The sequence below is a fragment of the Crocodylus porosus genome, unplaced genomic scaffold (genome assembly GCF_001723895.1).
Source record: "Crocodylus porosus isolate Cpor-Errol unplaced genomic scaffold, CroPor_comp1, whole genome shotgun sequence".
NCBI classification, from domain to species: domain Eukaryota; kingdom Metazoa; phylum Chordata; order Crocodylia; family Crocodylidae; genus Crocodylus; species Crocodylus porosus.
In genome coordinates, this window is record NW_017728948.1 from 45,650,711 (window position 1) to 45,676,244 (window position 25,534).

General features: G+C 43.5%; 1 protein-coding gene across 1 annotated transcript; it reads left to right on the plus strand.

Annotated features, from left to right (window-relative positions):
* The first annotated feature begins 1,364 nt into the window (after window positions 1–1,364).
* Window positions 1,365–5,032, plus strand: LOC109321830. The gene is made up of 2 exons (XM_019552582.1): window positions 1,365–1,713; window positions 2,825–5,032. Exons 1-2 carry the CDS (start codon window positions 1,365–1,367, stop codon window positions 3,748–3,750), a joined length of 1,275 nt encoding a protein of 424 aa, XP_019408127.1. The 3' UTR covers window positions 3,751–5,032.
* The last annotated feature ends 20,502 nt before the right edge of the window (window positions 5,033–25,534 follow it).

Genomic DNA, 25,534 nt, shown 5'->3' on the forward strand with positions numbered 1-25,534 from the left:
GGGGCACCACAAAAGGGCAAAGTAAATTTGTTGTTTTTCTGGTGTTTGTTAGGTTCACTGGAGCATTGCTAACACGTTTTTATTTGCCTGAGATCTGTATTATAGTAGGAAACCTGAGAGTAATTTGCATTTTAAAACTACTACTATCTTCTTTAAGTAACTTTACAAAATTCAGTATTTGTATAAAAGAGTTATGGTTCAGCGTTACTATATTTTACGTGCCCTGGGGTTTTTCACGTAGGCCCTAAATAACGTGGTTAAGCTTCATGCACTCCAAGCTGATTGGTGAATACGTTGAAGTACAGTAAATTCAGCAGCTTAACCACAGAGATATGTTTTCTTTCTCCACCGGAAACACCTGCCAAAAACATGCCCTCAAGCTGCAGAGAAAGGCTCAGTGCTAAACTCCCATCTGTAGAATAGTTAGAAAGTGCTAGTGTGCATTTGGTAAGTAGATTTAAACTAGAACTACTTAACTGTCCTTTGTTGCCAGGAACATGGCAAATAATTAAACGTTGAATTAATGTTTGTGTATTGCATTTTTTCCAGAAGTCACTGTGCACTGCTAGTATACTTCCATATTGTTCCTCTCTCAAATGATAAGATCTTGGGAAATTCATTGCAGAACAGAACTGGTGACAAGTCACAGCACGAGGCTGCACCATGTATATTAGTCCTGCTTGCAACCAAAGCTCATGCCTAGCTGTTATTAAGTTCAATTACAGAAAGAAAGTTCACTGGTTCAGATGGTAACACATTCCTGTAGGTCTGGCTGGCAAACCTGAACACAGTCCAGCCCTAGGTGTCTGCTGCAGTGGATCATCCAGGGGCAGTCTGAATCCTTCCAACGCCAGCAGGCAGCACCCGGGACAGGAAGAAGGCTCTGCCAAGATGCTGCCTTGTTGCGTCTCTCACTTGTACAGGCAAGGCGAGGTTTGGGGCCTATTGCTAGCCTGGAAGATACTATCTTCCGCCTGGTTCCTGCCCTTTAGGCTGCCTGATTCTGGGGCTTTACACTCCCATCAGCATAGCTCACAGGATTATTGGCACTACTACCCACCGCGTGCGGACCCTTGACCTCAGCCACTCCATTACTGACCAGACTCCTGACCCCACGCCACGCCCAACACTATGACCCAGGCATCAGCCACCGGGTTTAAGCCGAGAAGACACCCCGCACGAGGTTGGGGTGGGGGGAGCTGCCAGTTGATTGGCTCAGCCTCAACAGACCAGCCAATGGCAGTGCCCTGGGGGGGGGTCGGATGAGACGATCCCACCAGTAGAAAGCGCGGGATGAGGTAGCCCGCCCTGATTGGGTCCTTCCGGCTTGGCGGGCTATAAAAAGGGGCGGAAGGGGCGGCCGAATGCCTATGGGTGCAGGTCACCTGGTGCTTCGCGTCTGGAAGGTGCTGCGCGTCGCCATCTTGGCCACCATGTCCAGCTACAGGAGCGTCGCGACTCAGACCCGGCCCCGGCCCGAGCTGGGCCCCGGCCTCAGCTCCGCAGCGCCCTTCTGGGAGCTGCTGGGGCTGCTGTCCCGGGAGCCCGGCATGGACTGGCTCCGCGCCGTTCTGGTCGAACGGGGAGCGACCGAGGACGTCCGAGCCCGGGCAGAGACCGGTAGGGGCGGCTCGGACGGGCCCGGCGCCTCGAGCGCGGGCGGCCCGGTGGGGCCCGGGGCCGGAGACGCCGCCGCGTCGTCGGCTGCTGCCGGTGAGTGCAGGGCCCGCTTGAGCGAGGCAGGCAGGAGGGGCCGGGTGACCCGGCCTCGCGTGTCGCCCCCCTGGCGGCCTCGGGGAAGTGGTGGGCGGCCGTGGTAGCCCTGTGGCGCGTCTGCAGCCCGGCTTTGCACAGGGCGGTTGCGATGGGGCTGAGCCCCCGCAGGCAGGGCTGGGTCCTGGCTGACCTCGCTAGGGCCCAGCTCTGCTTTTCTGCCGACGAGGCAGGCGCCTCTTACGGCAGGACCCCGGCAGTTTCCTTCATTTCCGAAGTTTAAAATGGGCTTAAAGGTAAGGCTCTAACAGCCAGCCCCAAACTTGGCCTCCAGGTTTGGCTTTGCCTGCAGGCTCTGGTCCCTCGGACAGTTCCCAGACCCCCTCCCTCTTCCAGCCTGCAGATCTACCCACAGGTGGGCTTCAAAGCCCTGCAGCTTAAGGGTTATTGTGATTTACTATTGAATGGCACTGTTGCCCTATTGGTCAGTTGGCTTTTGTTCTGGGACCTAAGCTTGCATGAGCTAGTGAGTTGTATATAACACACTCCCTTTCTGGAGAATGGGTTGGCCTGGAGTTTCCTAGGGTTAGTTGCTGGGTGCAGTCAGTTTTAGCCTTTGTGCTGCTTAAGCTGTTTTTATGGTGTCCTGCCTGGGACTTACCCTGCATGCGTGGAAATGATAACGACAGGATGCAGTCTTAAAAGGAATGTTTGGCTGCATGTAACTGGGTGAAGTGATTTAAGAATTTATTTTTTGCAAGCAATTCCTGTGCAGGAAGGGACTGACTCTTTTTTTGGAGCAGTGGCAGTCAACATTTTTAAACTTGAGGCACCCCAACATAACTTGCATATTGAGCAGCACCCTATTTCAAAATTGGACTTATTGCAGTGCTTGCCTTTTTGCAGGGGTGCTGAGCAGCAAGAGTGGGGAAACAGCCATGCAGGGAGAGCTTGAGCCCGCCTTTATCTATTTATTTCCTCATACTTCCTATGACATCCTGATTTAGAATTGCTGCTTTAGGCCTATGGCATTTTGGACAGACTAAGAAGTTGATTCATAAGTTTTACTCTTGCTAAACATTAACCTGCTATCTATTTATTTTTGCTACAGGAAGTGTTATTGGAGATGGGGCTGAGAAGAATCCATTAGGCCCTTGGCCTCTGAAGACCTTGGACTTGTTGGAGCATTCAGTAGATGTAAGAATGTGGCAAGCCTACCATACAGGCCTGGTAAAGTTTCTTGCCTTCAGAGAAAACATGGGAATGCCTCCAGAATGGCCAATTCCACTGTATCAAAGTAGAGGATTTGTGGTGGCTATGGAGTCCCTAGGCTTACCTTCACCAAAAATACTGATATACTTGGCAGCACTCTCCTACCTTTCCAAATTGACAGGTCATACTGATCCTCTTGAAGACATTGTAAACAGGCATATGGTGATAGCATTGCGTCAGAGGGATGATGCTCCAAGGGGTGGTACTGCTCCTGTAACCATTGAGGTCTTGCGATCAATCTTGGGGTCTGTGGAGTCTGTTTGCAGCTCACAGTATGAGTGTTTACTTTTTCGTGCTGTATTTACTGTGGCATTTTTTGGAGCACTTCGGGTTCAGGAAATGGTGGCAGAGCATCAGAACTGGGCACAGCCAGAGCTGCTGTTCCTGAGTGATCTCCAGCTGACGGAAGAGAGAGCAAACCTTCGATTACGTACATCCTTCCTGGGTCAAGAAAGATTTTTGATTTCTCTTGGATTATGTGGAGAGACCTGGGTATGCCCTGTTGAAGCACTCTGGAACTATGTGGCAGCTAGGCCACGCGGGGAAGGACCTCTCTTTGTTCATTCTGAAGGTATACCTCTGACAAAGAGACAGTTTTTGGCTGTCTTCCGTTCTTCTTTAAGACTACTTGGCCTTCGTTCAGAGTGCTATGGTGCCCATTCCTTCTGGTTGGGAACTACTGTAACACTAATAAGAAGTGGATACTCTGAGGAAGATGTTACACAGCTAGCAAGATGGCCTTGTAAGATCCTCAGAAGGACATAATGTAACAAGTAATGTGGTGACCTCACTGTTTATCCCAGCCTTAATTTCCTACTGGTGGTCTACTTGTATTACAAATAGTATTCCCTCTGACATCACAAGAATGTGAAGGAGTGGGGAGGGCAGCTGTCAAAATATTAAAAATAATGGGTATAATCTCTTGCAGCTGCATTCTCCTCTCTTTCCCCTCCCCTCATCTTTAAGGGCTTTGATAGTGGCCCTTGAATTGACTAGCTCCATCCACTTTTAAATGCTGCTAATGTCACAAGTACTGCCCTGTGAGGGCTGTAAACTACTCATTAAGTATATAGTGCTGCTTGCACTGGAGTTCCAGCAGCCCTGAAACAAACTAGTTTCTTCTTGCTTGTAAAGCTTCTAGTAGTTGCTTTCAGTGCTGCTGTTTAGAAGCATTGAAAATGAGGAGCTAGTCAGTCTCACAGCTGTTAATATTGCAGTCCTGACAGTGCTGTGGACCTCTTATTAAACTGCTTATTAAGTTTGGATAGATGTCCAAAGTACAAAGTGCATGTGCTTTATTACCTGCAATGCAAGGTTAAATGCTAGCTGTATTTCTGCTTGTTCTCTAGTGTGTTTTAATAAACTTATTAACAAAACTAATTTGTATAGCAAACTTTAATACTTAAAAAAGCATCCAACCCAGCAAAGGCCAACATACAGGGACAGAGGATGGTATCCTTTGTCATCAACAGTGCTTCCATAACTCAAGTCACTGTCTTCTGAGGAGAGTTTTATGTTCTGTTGTTTTCTTCCTTTCAGGCTCAGATAGAGTATGAAGTGTAAGGAAGCTATGTCAAGCTCTTGTTTCTTCACCTCCATGTAATCTGTTTAAGGATTCCTTTCTTCCTTGTCCCCTTTACTCTCCTGAAATTCTGCAGAATAAAAGGGGCACTATTTTGCTTTTAGTTTTTTAATTTGTTCTTAACAGAGAGAACTTCTGTTCTCCTTACCCTTTCTGGTCTGGAGGGTGAAATCCATTTTCCAAGGATTTATGCCTGATTTCTAAGTAAGCACTTCTTCTCATCTATACAATGCTGATGTGGTAAGATGGCTTTAACTGAAAAGCTTCCCAAACTTTATGAACCCAGTCAATGATTTTTCTCTCTCCCTCTCCCCCCACCTCCCTTTGAGTGTTACTCTTGCAGGCTTATGTAATTCTCTATGACTTTGTTGGAGAATTCTCAGGAGTGTGTTCAGTAAGAACATTATGGGGTTATCTAGAAAAAAAATCAATGATTTTAAAAAACTGGATTTTTAAAATGTATTTAAAATAATATAAATTGTTTTCCTTACATATAAACTGGCTTAAAATTTAAATTTGAATTTAATGCAGCATAGGTCAGGATATACATTTAGTGTAATGTATTTTAAAATTTCATTTAACTCTTGAAGTCAAGCTTTAAAAATATAGCACTACTTCAGGTATTTGGGGCTCGAGTCCCCCCCACAGGGGAAGCAGGGTCTGCCTTACAGGATGCAAAGGATCAGCAAAGTCATTGCAGGTATGGGAACCTTGCCTCTGACTCCAGCAGACACCAGCATGTGTACTTTTGGATGTTGAAGTTTGAAAAGAACTTCAAGAAATACCCAACAGACAGTAAAATGGATGGATCAGGTACTTATTCTCTCATTTTTTTCCCCAGTATTCTTAACAAAAAGCACCTGGGTAGATGCCTAACTGCTGAAAAGGAAAATGCTGCTATGGCATGGACATCTACTAATCACACATCATTCATGCCAACATAATAAATGTCAGGACTAAAGGTGAACAATTGAAGCAGCACGATTGCTCAGGGTGCTTTAAAGAAAGTGACACCACTGTGGAAGTCACTAGCAAAGCACCTGAAACCAGAGTTTGCTGGAAGTGCATAACCAGCTTTTACCAGCAGTAGCCTCTCTTGCAGGTGCTGAAAGAATATTTCTTTCATTTGGTCTCTCCCCCGCTGCCAGCCATTTAAAAAAAACCCTCATTTTTTTTCAACAGAACTAGGCAAATAGGAACCAGCACCTAGGGGAAAGCTGCATTCACACTTGTAATACAGTATGTGAGCAAAAAGTTAATCATGTAATGAATTAGATGTATATATTTTGCCATCTTATAGGATACTAAATTGTAGGATTTCTAACAGTCCAAATGTAATTTTTAAAAATTTTTTTAATAATGTATAGCATATCTAGTTTGTGTACTTAAAATGTGTACCAAATCTGTAAAAACTAGTTTGTAAATAAAGGTCTTAATTATATCAACAAATGAAAATATGTTTGTTTTAAAAAAACACAAATACAGTGGGAAAATTGATAAAAAAATAAGTTATTTAAATTGTCTTTTGGCTTGCTGATTTAAATTGGTTCACCCTGTAATTTCCCTTGCTGTCTTTTCAAGCTTTTTGATTGTGGAATATACCCACAAAATACAGTTGTATTTTCCCCAGCTGACCACACTTTTTTCCAGCAATTTCTTATTCCTGTGCAATAGATGCATTTTAACTTTTAAGTGGGCTGAGATGCCATTTAAAAGAATCCCAGAAACCTATTTTAAAATTCAGTTTAAGGTCATGCAGATGTTTTGTTTAGGATTTTTTTTCTGGATCTAAAGAAGTTTTATAATGTATCCCATGTTGATTTTCATCCACTTACTAAATCATTTGGAGCTCTGTGCTTTATTTTTAATGTCACTATCTTTTTCGAATTTGATTTTCCAATAGCCTGTTGCTTTTTTCTTTTCATAATATAACTCTTGTATATCTAAATGCTTCTTTCATCCTTGCACTTTGTAACAAATTTAGCTTTTCTTTTCAGTTTGTGTCTTCAGTCACAGAAAATATATATGAAAGAATTAATTGAATTAAACTTTATTTAAAAAAAGTCTTTTTCCCTCACTAGTCAGATCTGGCATTCTCATTTTGCGAAGTTGACCCTACTTAGGCTGCCTCTGGTTACTGCTTTGAAATCATACATAAAATACTATTTTTAATTTGACTTGCATTATTTTCTGTGAAATATAGCCTGGTTTCCTTTCTAACAACAGTTTAAACTTTCCTGGCTGTTCAGAATGGGGAATTCAGTTGCCAAGCTTGGGTACATTCTACTAATACTTAATAAATAACTGTATTGGACCATGGTCTGACCTGACAATTCTACTTTGTTTTGCTGATACAGAATTATTAAGCAATGATTTGAAAATCAAAGTTATATCAGTTTGTGATATTGGAAAAAAAGATACCTTTCTTTTGGGTTTAAGCATCTCCAGGATTCACAAAGTACATGATATCTGCTGATCTTAGCTTTGTGCCTGGTGGTTTGTTTGCATGTGTGGTGTTTTTTTTCTGTCCTTTATTTCCACAAGACGAGTCGTCATCTGCATCCAGAACACAGTTATGGTCTCCTCCCAACACAAGGAGTTCTCAGATGAAGAGGGCTCTCTGGCTTTTGAGCAGCCATGGGTAGCCGGAGAAATCAGAAGCTGGAAGAGAACAACTTGTCCTGATGAGATATGTAGATATACTTCTTGAAGTCAACTATATTTCACAGGCAGTATATACATCTGTGTTAATAATCCATAGCTTTTCTCCTGTAGCTGAAGAGATGCATATTTTGCTATGATAATTGCAACTCCCTTCTTTAATTTGGATTACTTGGAGATGCATATACATGTGGGAAGTGTGGTGGAACCACTCTCCTAATGTGTAACTACTGTTTCTTTTGAAGGTGGATTTCTTGGATGAAGCAAAAAATGTTGCATTTCATCTTGGGTTGTAGTACTTTCTGTAAGGACCCTTAATGTTTATAGCAGGGGTGGGCAAAGCACGGCCCACAGGAATGTTTTGTCCAGCCCAGGGCAGGTCCCTTGGTTTTGCCCATCCCAGGAGCAGAGGGCAGCCAAGGTAGGGGTGCCTGACAGGGCTAGATGTCCACCAAGACAGTGGAGGAACTGCTAGCTTCTGAACCAAAGACCTATCACCAAAGCAGCTGGTCCCATGTTCTGGGCACCTTGGAAACAGGAGCCTGGTAGCACCTGGCTGTACTCAGGGAGCTGGTGCTTCTGATCACCCCTTCTACCCGGCAGCTCCAGCATGACCCCATTGTGCAACTGCTGCCCAGTGTCCCCTGTACAGCTCTGCTCAGCTTAGTTTATGTTTATAGATTTTTGCCTGGTTAGTTATAGTAGGGATACTGTTTTTCTCTTTAAAAATCTAAAATTAATTACAACCTTCAAAACCTGCATTTTTCTGCTATTGAAATGAAGCATGTGTGAGAGAGTATCAGTTGAACACAATATTTTATTAATATATTTGCAATCATAATGTGGAAGCCTACCAGTGCCTCAGTCGTTATAATAAATCCTAAATACCTATATATTTTGGGGGTTTTTTATCATAGAAGATCAGAGCTTCCCTTGCCCCTTTGCTCATCAGGATGTGGGTGCAGCTACAGCTGTTGTCATCTGCCCCCTCCCCCGACAGCCACTTGGTGGCAAGGAGCAGCCCTGGTAGGCTGGTGCCCCTCTCCCAAGCTACGGCCTCCCCAGCCCTGCTGGTACCTCTTATTCCTGACCTGCAGTCCCCTGTCCCCACTGGTGCCCCTTACTCCTGACCTGCTTGCCCCCCACCCCAGGCCCCAACCTCCCCCAGTGTGTGGAGCAGGGATGGATACCAACCATAAGCAATGCCATAGGTGATGCATTGGAGGGCTATGGTGGGGTGGGGGCACGTGCCTGTTCCAGATCTGCCAACCCACAGTGGCCACGGTACTGACACTTGGATGAACTGGTACAAGCGGGAGTTGCCACTGTGGTGCGGGAAGATGGATCAAAGGTGGCAAGGCATGTTGCTGCTGCAGGGACCCCAGCACCAGCTGTGCCCTCAGCAATGTGAGAAGTAATGGACTGAGGGTGGTGTACACACAGCCCTCACCTCCTCCTGCTGCCAGTGTACTGGCTTGTGCACTGGCTGCAGGTCTACCCTGCTGCCATGGCTTGGCTGCCGCTACTCTTCTCAGGTCACCTGCACTGCACCCCACCCCACCTGCTCTGGAGTATTGCTGCAGCTTGGTGTGTGAGTGGCTGGAGGAGGTGAGGACAGCATGGCGCCCTCCTTCCCCCACGTTTCATTGCTCCTTGCACTGCTGGCACTGGTTGGTGTGGATGTCCTGGCAGCAGTAACAAGTCTCACTAACTGCCCAGCCAGGTTGCAGCCCTGTGGCCACTGGGTGCAGAAATCTGGGGTCATGTGTACTCCCTATGCATCACTTATTCCCCTCTGCCCTACTCCTCCCTGCCCTTGCCAGCACCCCCAATGCCCCCACAGAACTGCAGGAGCTGATTTACACCACACTGCTTGGCTATCATGTGCACATGCATGTGGCTCCCCATGCCAGTCTGCAAGGGGAAACCTTTTTTTTCTTTAAAGGAGAAGATCTGCTTTTTTCTGCAGCAAATGGAAAACTGGGATTCTTCGTTTATTATTACTTTCTGTATTTATATTTACAGTGTTTAAAAAAAAAAAAAGGGTTGGGGGAGGCAAAACTTTGTTGTGCCTTTTTTGTCTTTCCCCTGCACTAAATCCCCTCCCCAACTCCCTCTTCCCATGAACAGCAAACATCTTTAACAACTGCCATTTCTTAAAGATGTCTTCTAAAATTTTTTTTCTATTTTTCCTGTCTCATTCTCCAACCCTAAGCAGCCCCTGCTAATATACCCTACTCTCTCTCTTTTCCTTCCCACCCCTAATATGTGAAGACTGTTCATTACTCTGGTAAAGGTTTTGCTGCCTTTCTAATGGAGTTAACATCTTGGAGGCCCCTTGAGAGCTGCTTTGGGTGTCGCATGTAATGGCATTATTTTATGGATTTGAAAGACAAGCTGCGGAGGTGGGAAGGAACCACAGGTCTGGCCTTCTCTGAAGCACACTCCGTCTCAAATGGAATTCATGGGGCACTTTTTTTTTCCTACACCCTTTCCCCCATGAACCCCTCTCTTTGTTCTGGTTTTCCTTTAACATTTTAAACCTGGTACGTGTTTCTTTCCCCAAATTATCTCGGATCACGTTTTAAATGTAACCAAATTCTGTTGGAGCTAGTTTATATTTAGAAAGTCCATTCACACTATTCACTTTCACTTAAGTTGTCTTGTAAATCAGTAGCTTTAAAATTTCGCTTCAGATTTGCCTGTTTCTTATTCTTTAAGGTTCTTTCTTTTGGGAACAGCTTGTTTTTATTTTGTGCCTCAACATCTGTCTCTGAAATGCTTGTGCTTCAGTCTTAGATGTTTTGGTAAATACGATGACTTAGCTTCTCCTTTATAGTGTGCTGTTGTCCTTTTTTGCATAAAGAGCTCAAAGCGGTAGTCCCGTCTGTATTTTATTATTGCTTCTCAGAGATGGGCCATAATCTTTCATTTTTTTTCCTTTAGAGTATGGTGTATCTGGCAAAAATCTGTACCAAGTATCCAAGGCTTCTTCATAATTGTTTAAAGTAATGCATTATTAGAGTTATGTCTCTAGATATGTCTGTGTTGAAGAAGAATACAGTTGAAAAGGGAGTACAGATGTGTGTATACTGTCTAGAGATAGTTAAGTATACACTTTTTAAAGAAGTCTGAAGTGCTTTTAAGAACGGAGTAAAATTTATTTCTTCAGCCCATTCACATGAGGAAGAAAAGAGGATTGGTTTTTTTTCTTCAGTGTTTTCTATATTTTCTATGAGTGCTTCCCCTTTTTCCTTCTGTGCTGCCCCTCCCCACCCCCATCAGATTAACTTTGTTTTGAAGGTCCATAATTGATTGAAGGTTTTTTCCCTTCATGTCTGTTACTCTGCTCCCAACGTCTTTCTTTTCTAATTTTATCAAATTTCTGTGAAGGATTTGAGACCTGAATTCTGATATAAATTTGCCAAAGCAGTCTGGAAACAAGAACTGTTTCGGCCTTCTGTTTTTCTGCTTTGTCTGACCACATTTTCAGCTCCAGCAGCTATCTTTGAAGTTGAGCTGGCCTTAGGGTAAATGATGCCCTGGGTAAACTTGTGTTTTGGTGCCTCCCAGCCTTCCCCCCTCAAGTCAGGGGCACTGCCGCAGGCAGAGGTAGGTGGGCAGGGGTGCAGGGCACAGACTGGCATGGAGGCAGAGTGGCATGGTGCACCTGGGAGGTGGTGCGGGAGGGCAAGCATCACTGCTGTGTGGGAGTAAGGCGAGCAGACTGGAGCGGGTGCCACCCCACCCACCTGGCCTGACTTCCTCTGAGCTGTGACTGGAGGAAGGGGGCAGGCTGGGCTGGGCACCATTCTTCCTCCCTGAGATGGGATGGGGGGAGAGCACTGCTGTGAGCACAGGCTGCTCGTGGGTGTGTGCATGTGCGTGTGCACGTGTTTGGTGCCCCCTGACCACAGTGTCCAGGGTGGTCTCACATTTCTCCCAATCCTAAAGTCAGCTCTGCCCCAGCAACATTGTGACTCCATGTTACCTAGTTTCTTTCCTGCAGTGCAGGATGTCTATAGTCTATTGCCCCACCCCCCCTGCCATTTTAGTAAAAAGTTATTCACCCCTCCCCTTTTTTTTGCCCCCATAATTTATCTGTGGTCTTAAGCTTGGAGTACTTTGTCTTGGTTTTAAGCTATAGATATTATTGGGTGCTCATGTCCTTTTGCAGTTTAAGCTTGCAAGGGTTAACTACTTAGAGGGCTATATCAATAAAACTGCTGTCATTTATTACCCTAATTAAGACCATGAGTTTAAACTAACACTAGGTATTCTCTCTCCTTTCATTAAGTGCTTTTTGAGGTGATACACTAAAAGGAGCTGGAAATGACAGGGCAATGCAGCCTTCCTAAGGCAAACACTCATGTAAGGGAAAGGATTTGTGTTGTATCTATAGCCATTCTCAATGAAGATTCAGGGCTGTGGGGTGGCAGTCTAGGTTGGCTAAAGCTGGCTGTGGAAAAACTTCCATGTGCACTGATACAAATTCAGTTTCTGTTCAGGACTGTTGGTGCTGCCCTTTAAGAGGGGGTTGGGAATGAATTTTTGTCCCAGTTCTTCAGCATCAAATGAGGACCTTTCTTGCACCCTTGGAAAGATTGTGATTCCTTCATTACAGTTATACGTAACATCTCTCAATGATACCTTCTCTCCAGATAATTTCATCTGAAGACTACTCCAATAACTGAGTCAAAATAAGTATCTTGGGTATAAAAACTGGTGCATTGATGATCTTAGATGTGTGTTGCTACAGACATGTTATATCTGCCACAGCTGTACCTACAGGAGAATATTTTTGACTTTCATTTCTGCCAAAAACATTACAGCAGCAGAAGCTGCACTAACTAGGTGGGTTTGCTGGTATACCAGTTTGGACAAATGCCTTCTAACCTAGGCCACTAATCTAGTTTTAACTAGATCTGACTACACTTCCCAAATGAGAATCTCAGGTTATTTTTCAGTTGAGTAGAAGGAGAAAATAGTATCTTACTGTTAAACTGTACCATGTAACTTGTAAATGGGCTCTTCTTTCTGCCAGCATTGTTTGACAGATGAAGCTCATCTAGGGCTAGTTTTGCCTAGAGGAGAAAAGTCTGCTCTTAGCAGAACATGATGCAAGTTGTGGAAGTTTGTAGGGAAGTGCATTGAATGTTTTGCCTGCCCAGACTCAAATGTTTTCCCCAGACATTAACGAATACTCTGCCAATATTTGCCAAGTTGTGTAAAAGTATGGATTGCTATTTTATGTACTTCATAGCTTGATGTTGCTAAAAATTGGTTTGAGTTAGACCAGTATTAAAATAAGATTAAACTTTGTCAAAAGTGTTAGAATGTTAAAACGGCTCAAAATGCTCAACTCATGCTTACAGTTTATGTACATTTGGTGAAGTGCATACTGCTTTTGCATTGATCTGACTCTCACCTTTAGTTTAGTTCCTGTCTTGTCTGCCATATTTGCCCCCCTGTTCTTCATATTTTCTATCATCTTGCCCAAAGTGGTAATCCTCTGTTGCATTCTGATTTTTTTCATATACAAACTCCCTGACTTCATATCTTCTTTTCCCAGATGTCAAAGCTACATGGCTGTTTAGTTATCAAATCTCATGCGAGTAATCCCACCAATTTATTTTATCTGACTTCGTTTTCTTTTATTTTCAATTTATTTTATCTAACTTCATCTCCTGAAACTAATTCTTCCATTTGTTATTAGATCACTCTTGATTACACTTTTTAACTTATACTGTTTCAAAATTCTCAAATTAGCTATCTTAACTTCTGCTTTGGCCTTGGTGCCAATGTTTAGTTTTTTTGGAAGTCAGCCCTCCAAAAAATAAGAGAAATCTGGGAAGGTGAAGACTCTAGTTTCAAACTAATAGTCCAGATATTGCCAACTGCTGCTGAACTGTGTTCATGTGTAGTAAAACTAGAGCATGGTAATATTTGTAGATCCATGCCTCATAGCTAATTCTCAGTTGCATCAGAGCAGTCTTGTGGCAGGTTCTGGTGGTCATGTTTGTTGAAACAGCAGGAAAGCACTTGTGTAGCCTGCTCCTGGATAAAGGTGGGGCAGGTCATTCGAAGATGGGTATAGCCAGGTGACTGACCAGAAGGGCTTGCTCAGGACTATCTTGCATTCACAGACTGCAATTTAGATTCTGGATCTAAAAATTATGGGCTGGTTACAGAGGATTGTGCTACAGGTGTGGATTGAATAGTGGCAATGGGCTGCTTATGAAAACAGCAGCCTAACTAGCAAGAAAGCTTTCTCTAGTTTTGGTTGCAGGCTTCTGCAAGGAGATCTGGAAGTGGATACCCCAATTGCTACTAGCAGTTTAGTGTGGGCAGATGGCCTGTAGGTGCTCTCATGCATGAGGTGTACACACAAAAAAGGTATTGTCCCGGCATAAGATTTGCAAGCTCTTGGGCTGTTGTTGATAGCTCAGCATTGTAAGGGGTTTCCCAGCTGCATTGAAGCATGAGAAAATAACTTTTTTCCATTCTTTGTTGTGCACCCCCAACCCTCACAGCATGTCTGCATTGCGCTGTCGCACATTCTTCCTTATGTGGGTGTGACCTAATCAAGACCAGTGTATGACAAGAATTACCAGCAACTCCTTGGTTTCTTCATGGGGATGTTTAACTGTGAGCACTTTTAAGACCAATGGTGTAAGCATTCCCCTACTTACACTTAATGTTTCTACATTTCTTTTGCTGATGACATTTGCTTATGTGGGGTAGATCAGTTGGCAGGAAAGAACTGTTTAATTTGTGCCTGAGCAGTTGCAGGTGATGCAGTGTAACTTCAAGTAGTTGAAGGTTTAAGTGATGGGCAGTTGGTGTGACGTGGGAAGCAGTACATACCTAGGATTTTAATCACCAGGTGTATATCACTCAACACTTTCAAGAGCAAAGGATAAACATGGCAGAACCAGATAGTGACACAGTATTCCCAATGGTCAAGATGTCAGCTGATGTCCAGCAACACATAAAGCATTTATCTCGAGAAAAAGACCTGAAAGTCCTGAATGACTGCTTGAGTTACCCAGTCAGCTGTTTTAAAGACGCATTTGTTGGCTGGAGAACTGCTGGCCATTCTTTCTATTCTTTGAGTTGCTCTATTTGCCAAGACTTTGTGGGGTGGCCATACTGTGTGGGTTCCCTGGCAGTTTGTTCAGTGCTTATGCCTACTGGCCTGTGTGGGCAGAAAGGCCTCACAGGCTGGGCTGAGCTGAGGCACAACAGCCAGAATCCCTCTTTTCCCTGTGCAAGATTGAAGTCCCTGGGCCCTACAAGGATGGGCAAACAGGCAGGCATAGGGGAATTGGCTACTACCCCTACCCCCATCTGGGCTGGAGGAGTCATATTTTACAAAAAGTATGTGTTTGCAGTTGCAGTGCCACTGTCAAGTAAAGCCCTGTTGGGGATAGACGTTAACTGCTGTGCAAGGACTGACACTGAAAAAGGGAGGATGTTGAACTCGACTCCAAAAGTGCTGAGGTACTTCATTAGGACATCCCAATGTGGTATGTTGCATTTGTTACTCAAACTGGATGTTGCCCAACCTAGTTTAGGAATCTCCTCTGCAGTAGTCACAACCTGTTTAGCACCAGGTTTTGCTGTGCCAGGTCCTTGAATTGGCTTATGTCTGGAGTCTGCTCTTCTTGTTCTATTGGTGGAGTTGACAAGCTCACCCAGCATCCCTTTGCTGCTATGCTTTTTTTTTTCCTTTTTTTTTTCTCTCCAGGCCCTCAAGTTTGCAAGATGGTTGTCTGTAGTCTTTTGTCCTTGAGGGTCTGGTATTTACACTACTGAGCCACAGGAAAGCTAACTATTTAGGTTCCATTTCAATGGTCATGAAATGTGTGTCAAAATTTGAGGTGCCTTCTTGGATACCCTTCTTCCCAGTCTTTAGAGAATTAGGAATTTCTAAGAGGACAGAGAATCTGGTTAATTGCACTTGTTCTCCTTGTGTTACATTGGATTAGAGTTTGCAAGGTTGTGAACTGCCAACTTTCCTATGGTATACCAAGGGTGCCCTTCTGCTCATAGGTGTGTCTGGGGCTCTGGTGTTATTCCATACCCTTAAATGCCTGCTACTCTGTACTTGAAATCTACAGATAGACTACAAGGCTAGGGGCAGACGTTACACATAAACCAGTTTAAGTAATCAGAAACTGGTTGAAACCTGTAACAGAACAGATGTTCAGTGCACATACACTGGTTTGGAAATGGCTGAGACTAGACTGAGATAAACCAGGTCAGGCCACAGTTGGAGTACTGCATCCAGTTTTGGGCACCACGCTTCAAGAGGGATGTGGAAACTTTGGGAGGGTTCAGAGGAAGGCCACTCTTATGGTTAGGTGCCTGCAGGCAAAGCCCTACAAAGAAGAGATTTAAGGCCCTGGATCTCTTCAGCCTCCACAGGAGAAGGCTGAGAGGCCGTCTACAAATTAATTGCAGGGGGGAGGGGGCAGCAAGGAATAGGAGATGCTCTGTTTACCAGGGCACCCCTTGGAGTAGCTAGGAACAACGGCCACAAACTGACGGACAGCTGGTTTAGGTTAGAGATCAGGAAGAACTTCTTTATGGTAAGGGTTGCCAGAATCTGGAGTGGGCTTACAAGGGAGGTGGTGCTGTCCCCTACCTTGGGAGTCTTTAAGAGGAGGCTAGACAAGCACATGGCTGGGGTCATCTAACCCCAGCACTCTTTCCTGTCCAGGGCAGGGGGTTGGACTCAATGATCTACTAAGGTCCCTTCTAATCCAAACAACATCTATGAATCTGGTTGAATGTCGTATCAGACTTATCCGATTTGAGTCAAACTGTCAATGTCTGTCCCAGACCCCTTCCTGGTTTAAGTTAAATTGGAGTCCCCCAGAATCCCAGATGCTTTGCAGTGATGGGCTGGCCCCTCCCCTCTACTCGCTCCAGCACAGATGGCAGGTACAGGGCATTTATCTGTCTTTCTCCTGGTTCCCCCCACTTCCCTGCTCAAGCAGGGATTCCCCCCTCCATTCTGCCTTACACAGACACCTCTCAGCATTAGCTACATTGGCTATGTGAAACAGCACTGTTTCGTTTCGACTTCTGTTTCACTGTTTCAAAGGGACAGTGGTTTTGTTTCGAAGTTCTGCTCCGTTTCATTTTGTCAAAACTATTTTGACGTTTTGCCCATAGGCTATAATGGGGAGACATGAAAATGCCAAAAACTTTGTCATTTCTTTCCTGATTCAGATGAAACTTGCAGGGATGGTAGCCTCTTCTGAGGGCATGAAGCCTGCCAAGTTTCAAGGACATAGGTACAGAGGTTTCTGGGAAATTCCACCTCAAACTGTTCAAAGCAAAACTTGTGACACTTTCCTGCAGTGGCAGCCTCCTGTCATCTGGCGCACAGTTCTGGGGTCCCACACCCCCGGTAGGACTGGAGGGTTGTGCTGGACTCTTCCCGGGGATATGGGCCCCTGGATCTGTGCACCAGATGACAGGAGGCTGCTGCTGCTGCCTGAGGCCAGCAGTAGCAGCTATTTTCCTGGTGCTGGGCACAGGCTGCACAAGATTTTTTTGGGGTGAGGGGTTGTTCATGTCTGTTAAGACCTTTCAGTTTTCAACTTTTTCTCTTCTTGATTCTCTCTTTCTCCCAAGCAAACCATGAACACCTGCACATCTGGAAAGCAAATGTAAACAGACAATGTCATTCCTCTACCTAAAGGCCTCAGCACTGCAAGGATGCATTAAATCAGGGCACGGCTTTGGGATGTGCCAGGCTTTACAGTTGTCTTTGGGGTCACCCAGTGTTATTTTAGGAAGAATGGCAGACCTTCTGGGAACAGTTTTGGCAGACAGGCCAAGGCAGAAATTGGGATGGAAGCAGAGAAGCCAGCTATTGAAGAACAAGCAGTTCTTTGTGCTCAACTATTTTTGACTAATCAAAATCTTTGAGGCTAGTAGCCATAACATTGGGACCTCTACCTTCTGGTGGGGGAGAGTGGTATATTTGTATATTTCCAAGGAGAGACTTACATCATAGAGTTATACCAAGTCCCAGAAGACCAGTCAAGGAATTGGATTACAGTGCTCCTTTCTCTTTGTTGAATTCAGAGCCTCTACTTCCAGGCTGACATCATGCAGTTTTTTTCTGCATCTGAGATAAACTGGATGAAATGGACTAGTGATTGTCTCTTATGACTTGATCTTGTTTTGTTAAGTCCTGAATGATCCTGTTGAAGCAGTTTCAGTAACAAGCAGGTGTTCTAGAATTGGACAGACATGAAACCCTTGACAATTTTCAGACTACTAATAACTGAACCCATAAGAAATCAATGTGTAAAATGGACAACACAACTTACGGGGATGGAATTTCAAACATGGTTTGAAATTCTGTTTCAAGTCTTGTCAGAAAATTCATGTTCTGCTGGAAACTTAGTAACTTGCAAAGTTAGGTGCTGTTATTGGACTATGCTAGAAAATAGATTCTTTCCCTAAATCACCAACAACACTTTCCTCTCACTCTCCTCCCCAGCCTCTGTAGTATTTTTTTTTCCATGAGAGGCCAGACAAAAGACCAAATTGTATTTTCCCCTACCCCAGCTATATTTTGTCGTAGTAGCTAGAATTGCTAATCTCTTGTACCCACAGAGCAGGAAGCCAGTCTGAAAGTCAGCTTGGGGAAGTGACTTGGATTAAGAAGTACAATATTAACTCAAGTGAGCTGTGAGTCCACTAAAAAAAGAAAAAAAGTAGTCTGTTTTAAGAGAATACCTATGACTGAGGTGGTTAGTCTTTTTTTCCTTCTAGAGAAGCTTTAATAGTGACAGTGTCACTGTGGTAACAACTCTTTAACACTCTATCAATGGCACACCATGTTGTAACTTTAAATCAGCCATTAAATATGACTTTTAAAAAAATCTTTGAGCACAAGTGGTCAGTAAGGATTTTCTTTTTCCTGTGCCTTCAGGAGTTTCCTATCATGAATTCAGTATCTTATTTCAGCTATAATTATCTTTTTTCATGTAACAAATGAAGTCTTATTGTTGAATGTGTTGCCCTTTTAAAGATGCTGAATGAAATAGCTTAACAAAAAAGTTTGTGGTGCCTTTGGCATCAAAATAGAATAATGTAATTCCATGCAAGTTCAGTTATAACATACAGTGTTAAATACTGTACTTACTCAAATATAAAATGGTTATCCCTTCCCCCCCCCCCCGGCCAACAAGAGGGTGAGAAGCCCCTTATTTTACATGCACATATATGAAAACTGCATTGAATGCATTGCCTATCGCTAACCTGCTGCTAAAAGCAGCACGTGCGCAGTATTGGAAACCAATTATGAAGGTGATTAATTGAAACCAACACTGAGCATACCTATAAATTGCATGACTCATATGGGGCAAACATGCTGATGGGAACCTAACACAAGGATATGTTAGTGTAGTCATCCTGAATAAAACACACAGTAGTGCTTATTGAGCATAGTCCCCCTCAGCACAGACTCTTTTTCAAGTCATGGTGAGCCACTGTATTGCATAAATTTCAATTTCCTCTTCAGTCCCATAGCTGAGGAGTGGAGAGGTCTTGGCTTTATGCCCACTTTACAGAGATAGGAAACTCCTCCCTAGTTTGCTCCTGCAGCCATATGGCTGAGGGCAAGCAAAACTCAGGGGTATCTGAACCCCAAGCCTCTGGGCTTGGCCCTGCATGTAGGATGCCTGCCAAAGGCTTTGGGAACATCTGAAGCCCCAGATGGGCCACTTATGGTTCTGGACTGACTTACGGATTTGGAATTGATTTGGGTCGGACCATGGAAAATTAAAACAAAAATAAAATTGAACTCTCTCTAAGTAAGTGCTAAAGCTTACTTTAAAATGAGTTTATGGTGTACCTGTGCTAAAACTTGCAGCAGTTTAAAGCAAAAAAAAGTATAATTTCTGGGTGAACTAAATCTATGGGTACTACATGCAAATTGCTACAGCTATTTTTATTTCAAGGTCAGTTTTTTCAAATTTGTTCCTTCCTTCCATGTGCTCAGATAGAGCAGGGTCTGAATGTAAGGAGAGGGGAAGGGCTGCAGGTGGCAGAAACTGGGTGGGAGCAGAGGGCAAAGGAACTACCTGACCCTCCCAGATTCATTATCCCTGCTATAGCGGTGAGAAGGGGACAAATTCCAGACAAGGCTCCAATAGTTTGTATCCTGAAAAATTCTATCAAATTTATAAATTTTCCCTATATAGAATCTAATTATTGGGGGGAGGTGTGAGGGGGTGTCTTATAAATGTCATTCTTACATTGAAGTCAGCATGGTAATTTTGTGTTTACAGTATTGTGTAATACCAAAATGTAAAGACTAAACCTTTGCATCACTCTTGCCCATTGCTGACTGGCCTATTTAGTATATCTTAATGAAATATTGGTGAATAAATACTCATGTGAAAAAGTGGAACTTTTAATTTTTAGCTTTATATAAGCATTCATACTGTTGTTCCATTTCTTTGCCTCTTCAAGAAAGGCAGGGTGTCACAGGGTACCCCAGTTTTTTTTTAAATATCCTGCTCTATGGACAGTCTACCCAGCTCTTGTCTGCCATACCTTGATCTTAATTGATATACATAGTGCAGGAGCTTACCCTGGCCTTTTTATAGTGACCATCTGGATTGTGGTCTTGGCCTTATGGGCTAGTTGCATGGCTCCATACCTTCCCTACACCATGCCTGGCAGGTGGCATCCTTACAGGTGTTCTACTAATTGCTGATGCAGCACCTCTCTGGGCCTTCAACCCTTTGGTATCTCGCACCTCATTCCAATCCCTCAGACCCCTTGGTCTTGCACAACCACACCCTGGGCTGCCAGCCTCCTTGCCAGGCTTCACAGGCTCAGCACCTTCCTGGAACCTCACTGGGTCACTGGACCCACATGGTCCCGGTCTTCTTTGACCAAGTGCTTTTCTTTTGGGGTGTACTCCCCTAGCCTTCCCCCTCTCCAGGGTAACCCATAAGGCACTGGGAACTGAGGTTTTCTAGTGCCCCATCCTCACCTTTCCCTGGAGCCCATGAATGGCATTTCAAGGAGGTTGCCCCACCACAGGTAGCTGCAGTAGGGTGCAGTTTCAGGTCGTACCCAGGACTAGTCTTCAGGCCTACCTGATTTTACTCATCCCTTTCTGGGCTCCCTCCTAGATGTCCTACACTCTTCCTGGGCTGTTAACCACCAGGTCCCATGACCCTGGCTCCATCTCTCATTAAGTTCTCTACTCTGGCCTCCAGGTCACTCTCAGACCTTGATCCCTCCTTATCAGATGACCTAGCATCAGCTGTCATCATCCTGGGCTGCACACCTCTTAATCCCTTCCTCTTGGCTGTGGCTACACAAGGACCTTTGACCTCTCCTAGGCCCTAGTTTTGCCTCAGGCCACTCAATAACTCCAGGCTGTCCCAGCTGTGGCAGTCTCTGCTGTGGTCTACTCTGTTTCACCCTTTGGCCCCTCCTGAGCCCTGGGCCTGCACAGGCTAGCTGAGATTCCCAGGATCAGTCCTCCAGCTGGCAGCCCTCTCATCTCTGTGGGTCCACCCTCTTGGATCCCTCCATAGATCACTTCCTCTCTCTAGGCTCACTGAGCCTTCCATAGATCATCCAAACACTCAGCCCCTCTCCCAGGGCTCACCTGGCCTCTCAATAGGCCTCTGCACTCAGCCCCTCTCTCTCTGGGCTCATCCAGTCTCTCAACAGGCCTCAGTCATTCACCCCCCTTCTCAGGGCTCTGGACCCCCACACTGGGTCCCCAGGAGCTTTCTCCAACCCGTTAGTTCTTACCCAAACCTCCAGATGTTTCAGATATTATTCTCCATGCTGCCATTCAGGAGCTGCAGCTTTTCTGCTGGATGATATTTCTTCACCAGCTTCCAAGATGTTACTGCCAGCCCTACTTTCAGGGTCTGTCTAAACCCAGTCCTCTTCCAATCAGGTGACTCCTTTCATCAGGCCTAGCCTCACCTGCCAGCCCCTTGAGTCAGCTGACTCCACAATTAGCCCTGACCTCCACCTGTCAGTGGCTCAGCAGGCTGCCTGAGCTCTTGAAGTCAGGGCCTTGCTGTCACAGAACGGATTCTTAAGTGGAAAAAGTGGGGAGGAACTTCTTCACATGTACACCTATTAGTATTTTATAATATCCTGTTTGGTAGCAAGTGCTTCCTACAATGTCCAGTCATAATGGCTTATAGATTGATCATTGGTACAATACTTTTAAATCCTACTCTCAACTGCCAAGAGAAAGGTCTAGGATCTGTGACAGAGAAACTAGTGATAAATGGAAATGGTCTGTAATAGCCAAGGGATTTCCTCTCTGAGGGCCTACAGGTGTTCTTATAAAAATGTTGATGAAAGATTTTTGTGACCCCAGGGCTGAAATAGAAGCCATATGTAGAAGTGGCTGTTGTATATCCTTTTAACTGTAAGCAGCACTGTCTCCAGTCCTGTCATTGCTTGGCATTCCTTTTTGGAATCTGTATCAAGAAAATCTTGCCTAAAGTTAGGGCTTCCAGTAATAGGCCTGGGGTATTAGAATATTTTATCAATGGAAAAGTTTGAGTCTCAGCGGTACTAATGCAGTCAATCACTGTGCACCTATTGGTATTCTCCTACCATATTACTGTCTAACTGGACCTTAAAACTGGGTCCTACTACCATAAGGCCAATTGGAAATGCCAGCAGTTTGTATTATGAAGCTAAGGAGGCTGCTTACTGACTTGCTTGTAATAGTGCCTGTAACCACTGTGCCCAAAATGACAGCAGATTGGTAGCCAAGGCCCATGTTTCAGGCCAGATCCTTTTCAGAGAAGTCTTTCTATATTGGAGCCTAGAAAGTACTTCAGACATAACTGATACTGACCTGAGCACTGTTGAGTATAAACCCATGATTCTGGTCTAAATCTACAAGAATTCTACTCAAGTTAGCAGAGGTTTTCAGGATTTACACTGGTCTTATTGTCACAAAATCTGCTTTTAACCAGTGCTGCCTCTTTCTCTTAAAGGGGCAACTAAAAAGCAGAGGGTAGATTTCTTACCCCTCCTCCCCCAAATTTAACAGCCTGTGAGAGTCTAGAGAATGTAGCTAGCTAAGAAACAAGTATTAAGAAATGTCTTTCAGACTATTAAACTGCAGTCTATTAAAAATATTCCTTTTCTCCAAAACAAGTAATTGCTGTTTTGTACATCATAGAATGGGGGGGAGGGGTTCCTCAGGCATAAATAAGGAGTACTTGCACTGGGATAATTCAGTTTTCTTTCTGTGAAATAAGTTTTCTCCTTTTAAATGACAGATATGTAAATGTAATTGAAACAGTTAGGTGAGCCCAAACTTTCTACTGCAAACGTACCTTGGTATATTTTTTCAGATATATGGATTTTTACCATAGAAGCAAAACTTTGTAGAGCAATTGTCAATGAATGAAGTTCAAGCAAACCATTTCACTTTTAGAATGTGGAGTTATATGCACCCTGTCTGTTAAAGTCAGAGTCAAAAGCTTGGTTGGTACATTATTATTTATCTTCTTTCTTTTCAGTTGTCTATATCTTTTGGCACTCAGCCTGCATTGCCAGCTGCACGACTTTGGTCCATGTTGACGCTCACTCTGACTTTGCGGTCTTGGAGTCTTAGAATCTAAGGTAAGGGTGTAGGCAAAAGTGATCTTTATTCCCTAATGCTGGTGAACATGCTTATCTAACACAAGTGTTCTGTTCCCCAAACTAGACAGCCTAGGCATCGTGCATTTCCTAACACTGAAGACAGAAGTACTATTTTTAATGGGAGGCCTTTTTTCCCTCCTGAGACTCCTGAGTTTGCAACTAAAATGCCTTTTGCTCCTGCTTCATATAGTATCAGGCATAATATCACTTGAATATCTGATAGACACTCTATTTGGTGAACTATAGCTGTCAAAACTTTGGTGGTCCCCAGTTTCAGGCTGTGGCAGAGACAGTTTCAGTTTTTACTTCAGGGTAGTGGTCTCTGTTCTTCAGTAGTCAGGCAGAGAAAGACACTCAAGTTGTTCTTTTCACACCTGTGTAATAGGGAAATGTTTCTGTAGCCCAGTTTGTTTGAAATCTACTGGCAGGCTGTCAAAGCCAGATCTGTGATCTTGTACTAGTGTCTATTCCTTATGGTTTTCTTTTTTTGTTTTTTGGGGGATTTTTTTTTTGGAACAGCAGAGATCCTAACTATCAATAATTCAAAGGCATAGTACAAAGATAGGTATGCTACTAATAAGAAAGAGCTGTATATAGAAAATGCTCTGATCTCAGCAGTGAAGGCAGCACTCCTAGTGCTGCTGGATAGCAAACGTCTTTAAAGAGTAGACACAAAATGTTTGTTAGTTTGTACATATCCAGATGAAAAACAGAATGAATGTGATACTCTGCAGCAGACCAAATAATACAGTGCCTTTTTAAGGCTTACAGTGCTGAAGGAAAGACCAACAGCAAGGATGAATCTATGTGGATCTAAATAATATTTCACTAGATAGGACCTGTATTTCAAACAAACTCTCGCTGCACCACTTATTATTATTATTTTTTTTTTAAGTGTGGCTAAGAGTCCACAGTATCTGATACAGGTTTTCATAGTTTCATAGGTTGACATTTTGAACAGAGGCAAATACTTTTCCTAATGTGTTTCCTATCCCCTTTGTGTGTGCAAGAGAAAATATGAATGAGTGTGCTGGTTTCAGCGGACAGGGGATTTTTTTAAGAGAGAAAAGGAAGTAGCAAGGAGTAGGTGGGTGAGAACAAATAAGGTAGACAAGCACATGTGCACACGCTATCAAGCAGAAAATGCTACTTATGAAATACGGCCCTAATGCTGGCACTGAGACTGTCTTCACAATCTTGTTAAGACTTCAGTTAGTCTGATGAGAAAAGACTGTGATGTGAAGAGTGGGCATGTTGCTTGACCCATTGGAAGAGGAGATGTGGTAGTAAAAGCTGCAAAGGATAAGAACACAACAGCTTTAAGGGAGAGAAAACTGGCAGGAATATAAGCAGGAGCAGACTGTGAGATGCTTCTCACAAACTGTGCTTGGAAACCAATCTGTTTGTTCTTCCCTGATGGAAAGTATTTTGATTGTAAATGGCACAGACAGTCTCAGGGCCTGTCATGGTACAATATTTGGAAGGTTTCCAGTGTAGAGCTTGAACTCTTGTTAAAAAAATAATTGAGACAAAAAGGCTGCAAAATGGTTTTTTACACAAAACTCTCAAAACATTTGCTTAAGAAAAATTGCATATTTATATGCCTAATGGATGATGTTGAACTGACTGGCTGTTTACTTACATAATCTGGAGTTGCATGGACTAATTTTCTTTCATTTTTTCCCCCTTATCCATAACTAAATCTCTAATCAAAGTACATGATCAGCTAAACCTTACTTTGATGTCTTTAATGTGTCAATCCAGTAATTTTTGTGTCAGCTTGCCTTGATCCATGAAGACTTATCAACATGTAAAATAATTTATCTGTAGTAAGCTCAGTGCATGTTTCACGGGTCATTCCCAAAGGATACACAAAAAAACCCACAATGTCCTGTCCATAAACAGAATCATATACTTGCTTATAAAGTCAAATATTCAAAAATAGTATCCAGCGACAAGAGTTGTACATTGGGCCCTGTGACTCTTAACTATTGTCTGTAGCAGCAAAAACTGTCTTAAATTATACAGCTGTCAGCACTGATTGTTTGTCTGTGCTGAAGCCATCTTACAATACAATGGATTAGACACACCAAAGAGCCAAATTCAGTCATGAAGTAGTTTTGTTTCTTCTGCTTATCTTATTTCTTATTTGTCAGAACATCTTGTCTCTGCTTTGGCTTAGATCAGTGTGAGGCAAATAATCACTTGGTGAAATTAATCAAAATAGATTAAAATAATATGATATGATCTTTACAAGAAAAACAGAAAGTCATCTTGAATGCCTGGGGAAATAAGTGGGATGGTTAACAGGGCCATCTACTGGTTGATGCACTGTAATGAAATAACTTAAATTTCCCTGAAAGGGTCTGAATTTAGAAAAGATTGATTTCATTCCAACTTTTAGAAGCTTATTATTATTTTTAGATATTTTTTTAAGCTGCTGCTTTGCATTTTGTACAAATTTATGGTTTTGTAGCATCATCTCCTGTTGTGCAAATGGAGAACAACAACAGCTTATTAATATGCTTAACAGTCATTCTAATTTGAAGAAGAGGTGTGTGTGGCTTATTTGGGGGGACTAGTACCTGGAAATAGTGTTGCCATGGAGCAAACTATAAATAAACA

Bases quoted from the DNA above. Each gene is read 5' to 3' on its own strand.
- LOC109321830 (XM_019552582.1), top strand. From the start codon at position 1,365: ATGCCTATGGGTGCAGGTCACCTGGTGCTTCGCGTCTGGAAGGTGCTG. The intron at 1,714-2,824 runs GTGAGTGCAGGG...TTTTTGCTACAG, and splicing joins CGCGTCGTCGGCTGCTGCCG to GAAGTGTTATTGGAGATGGG.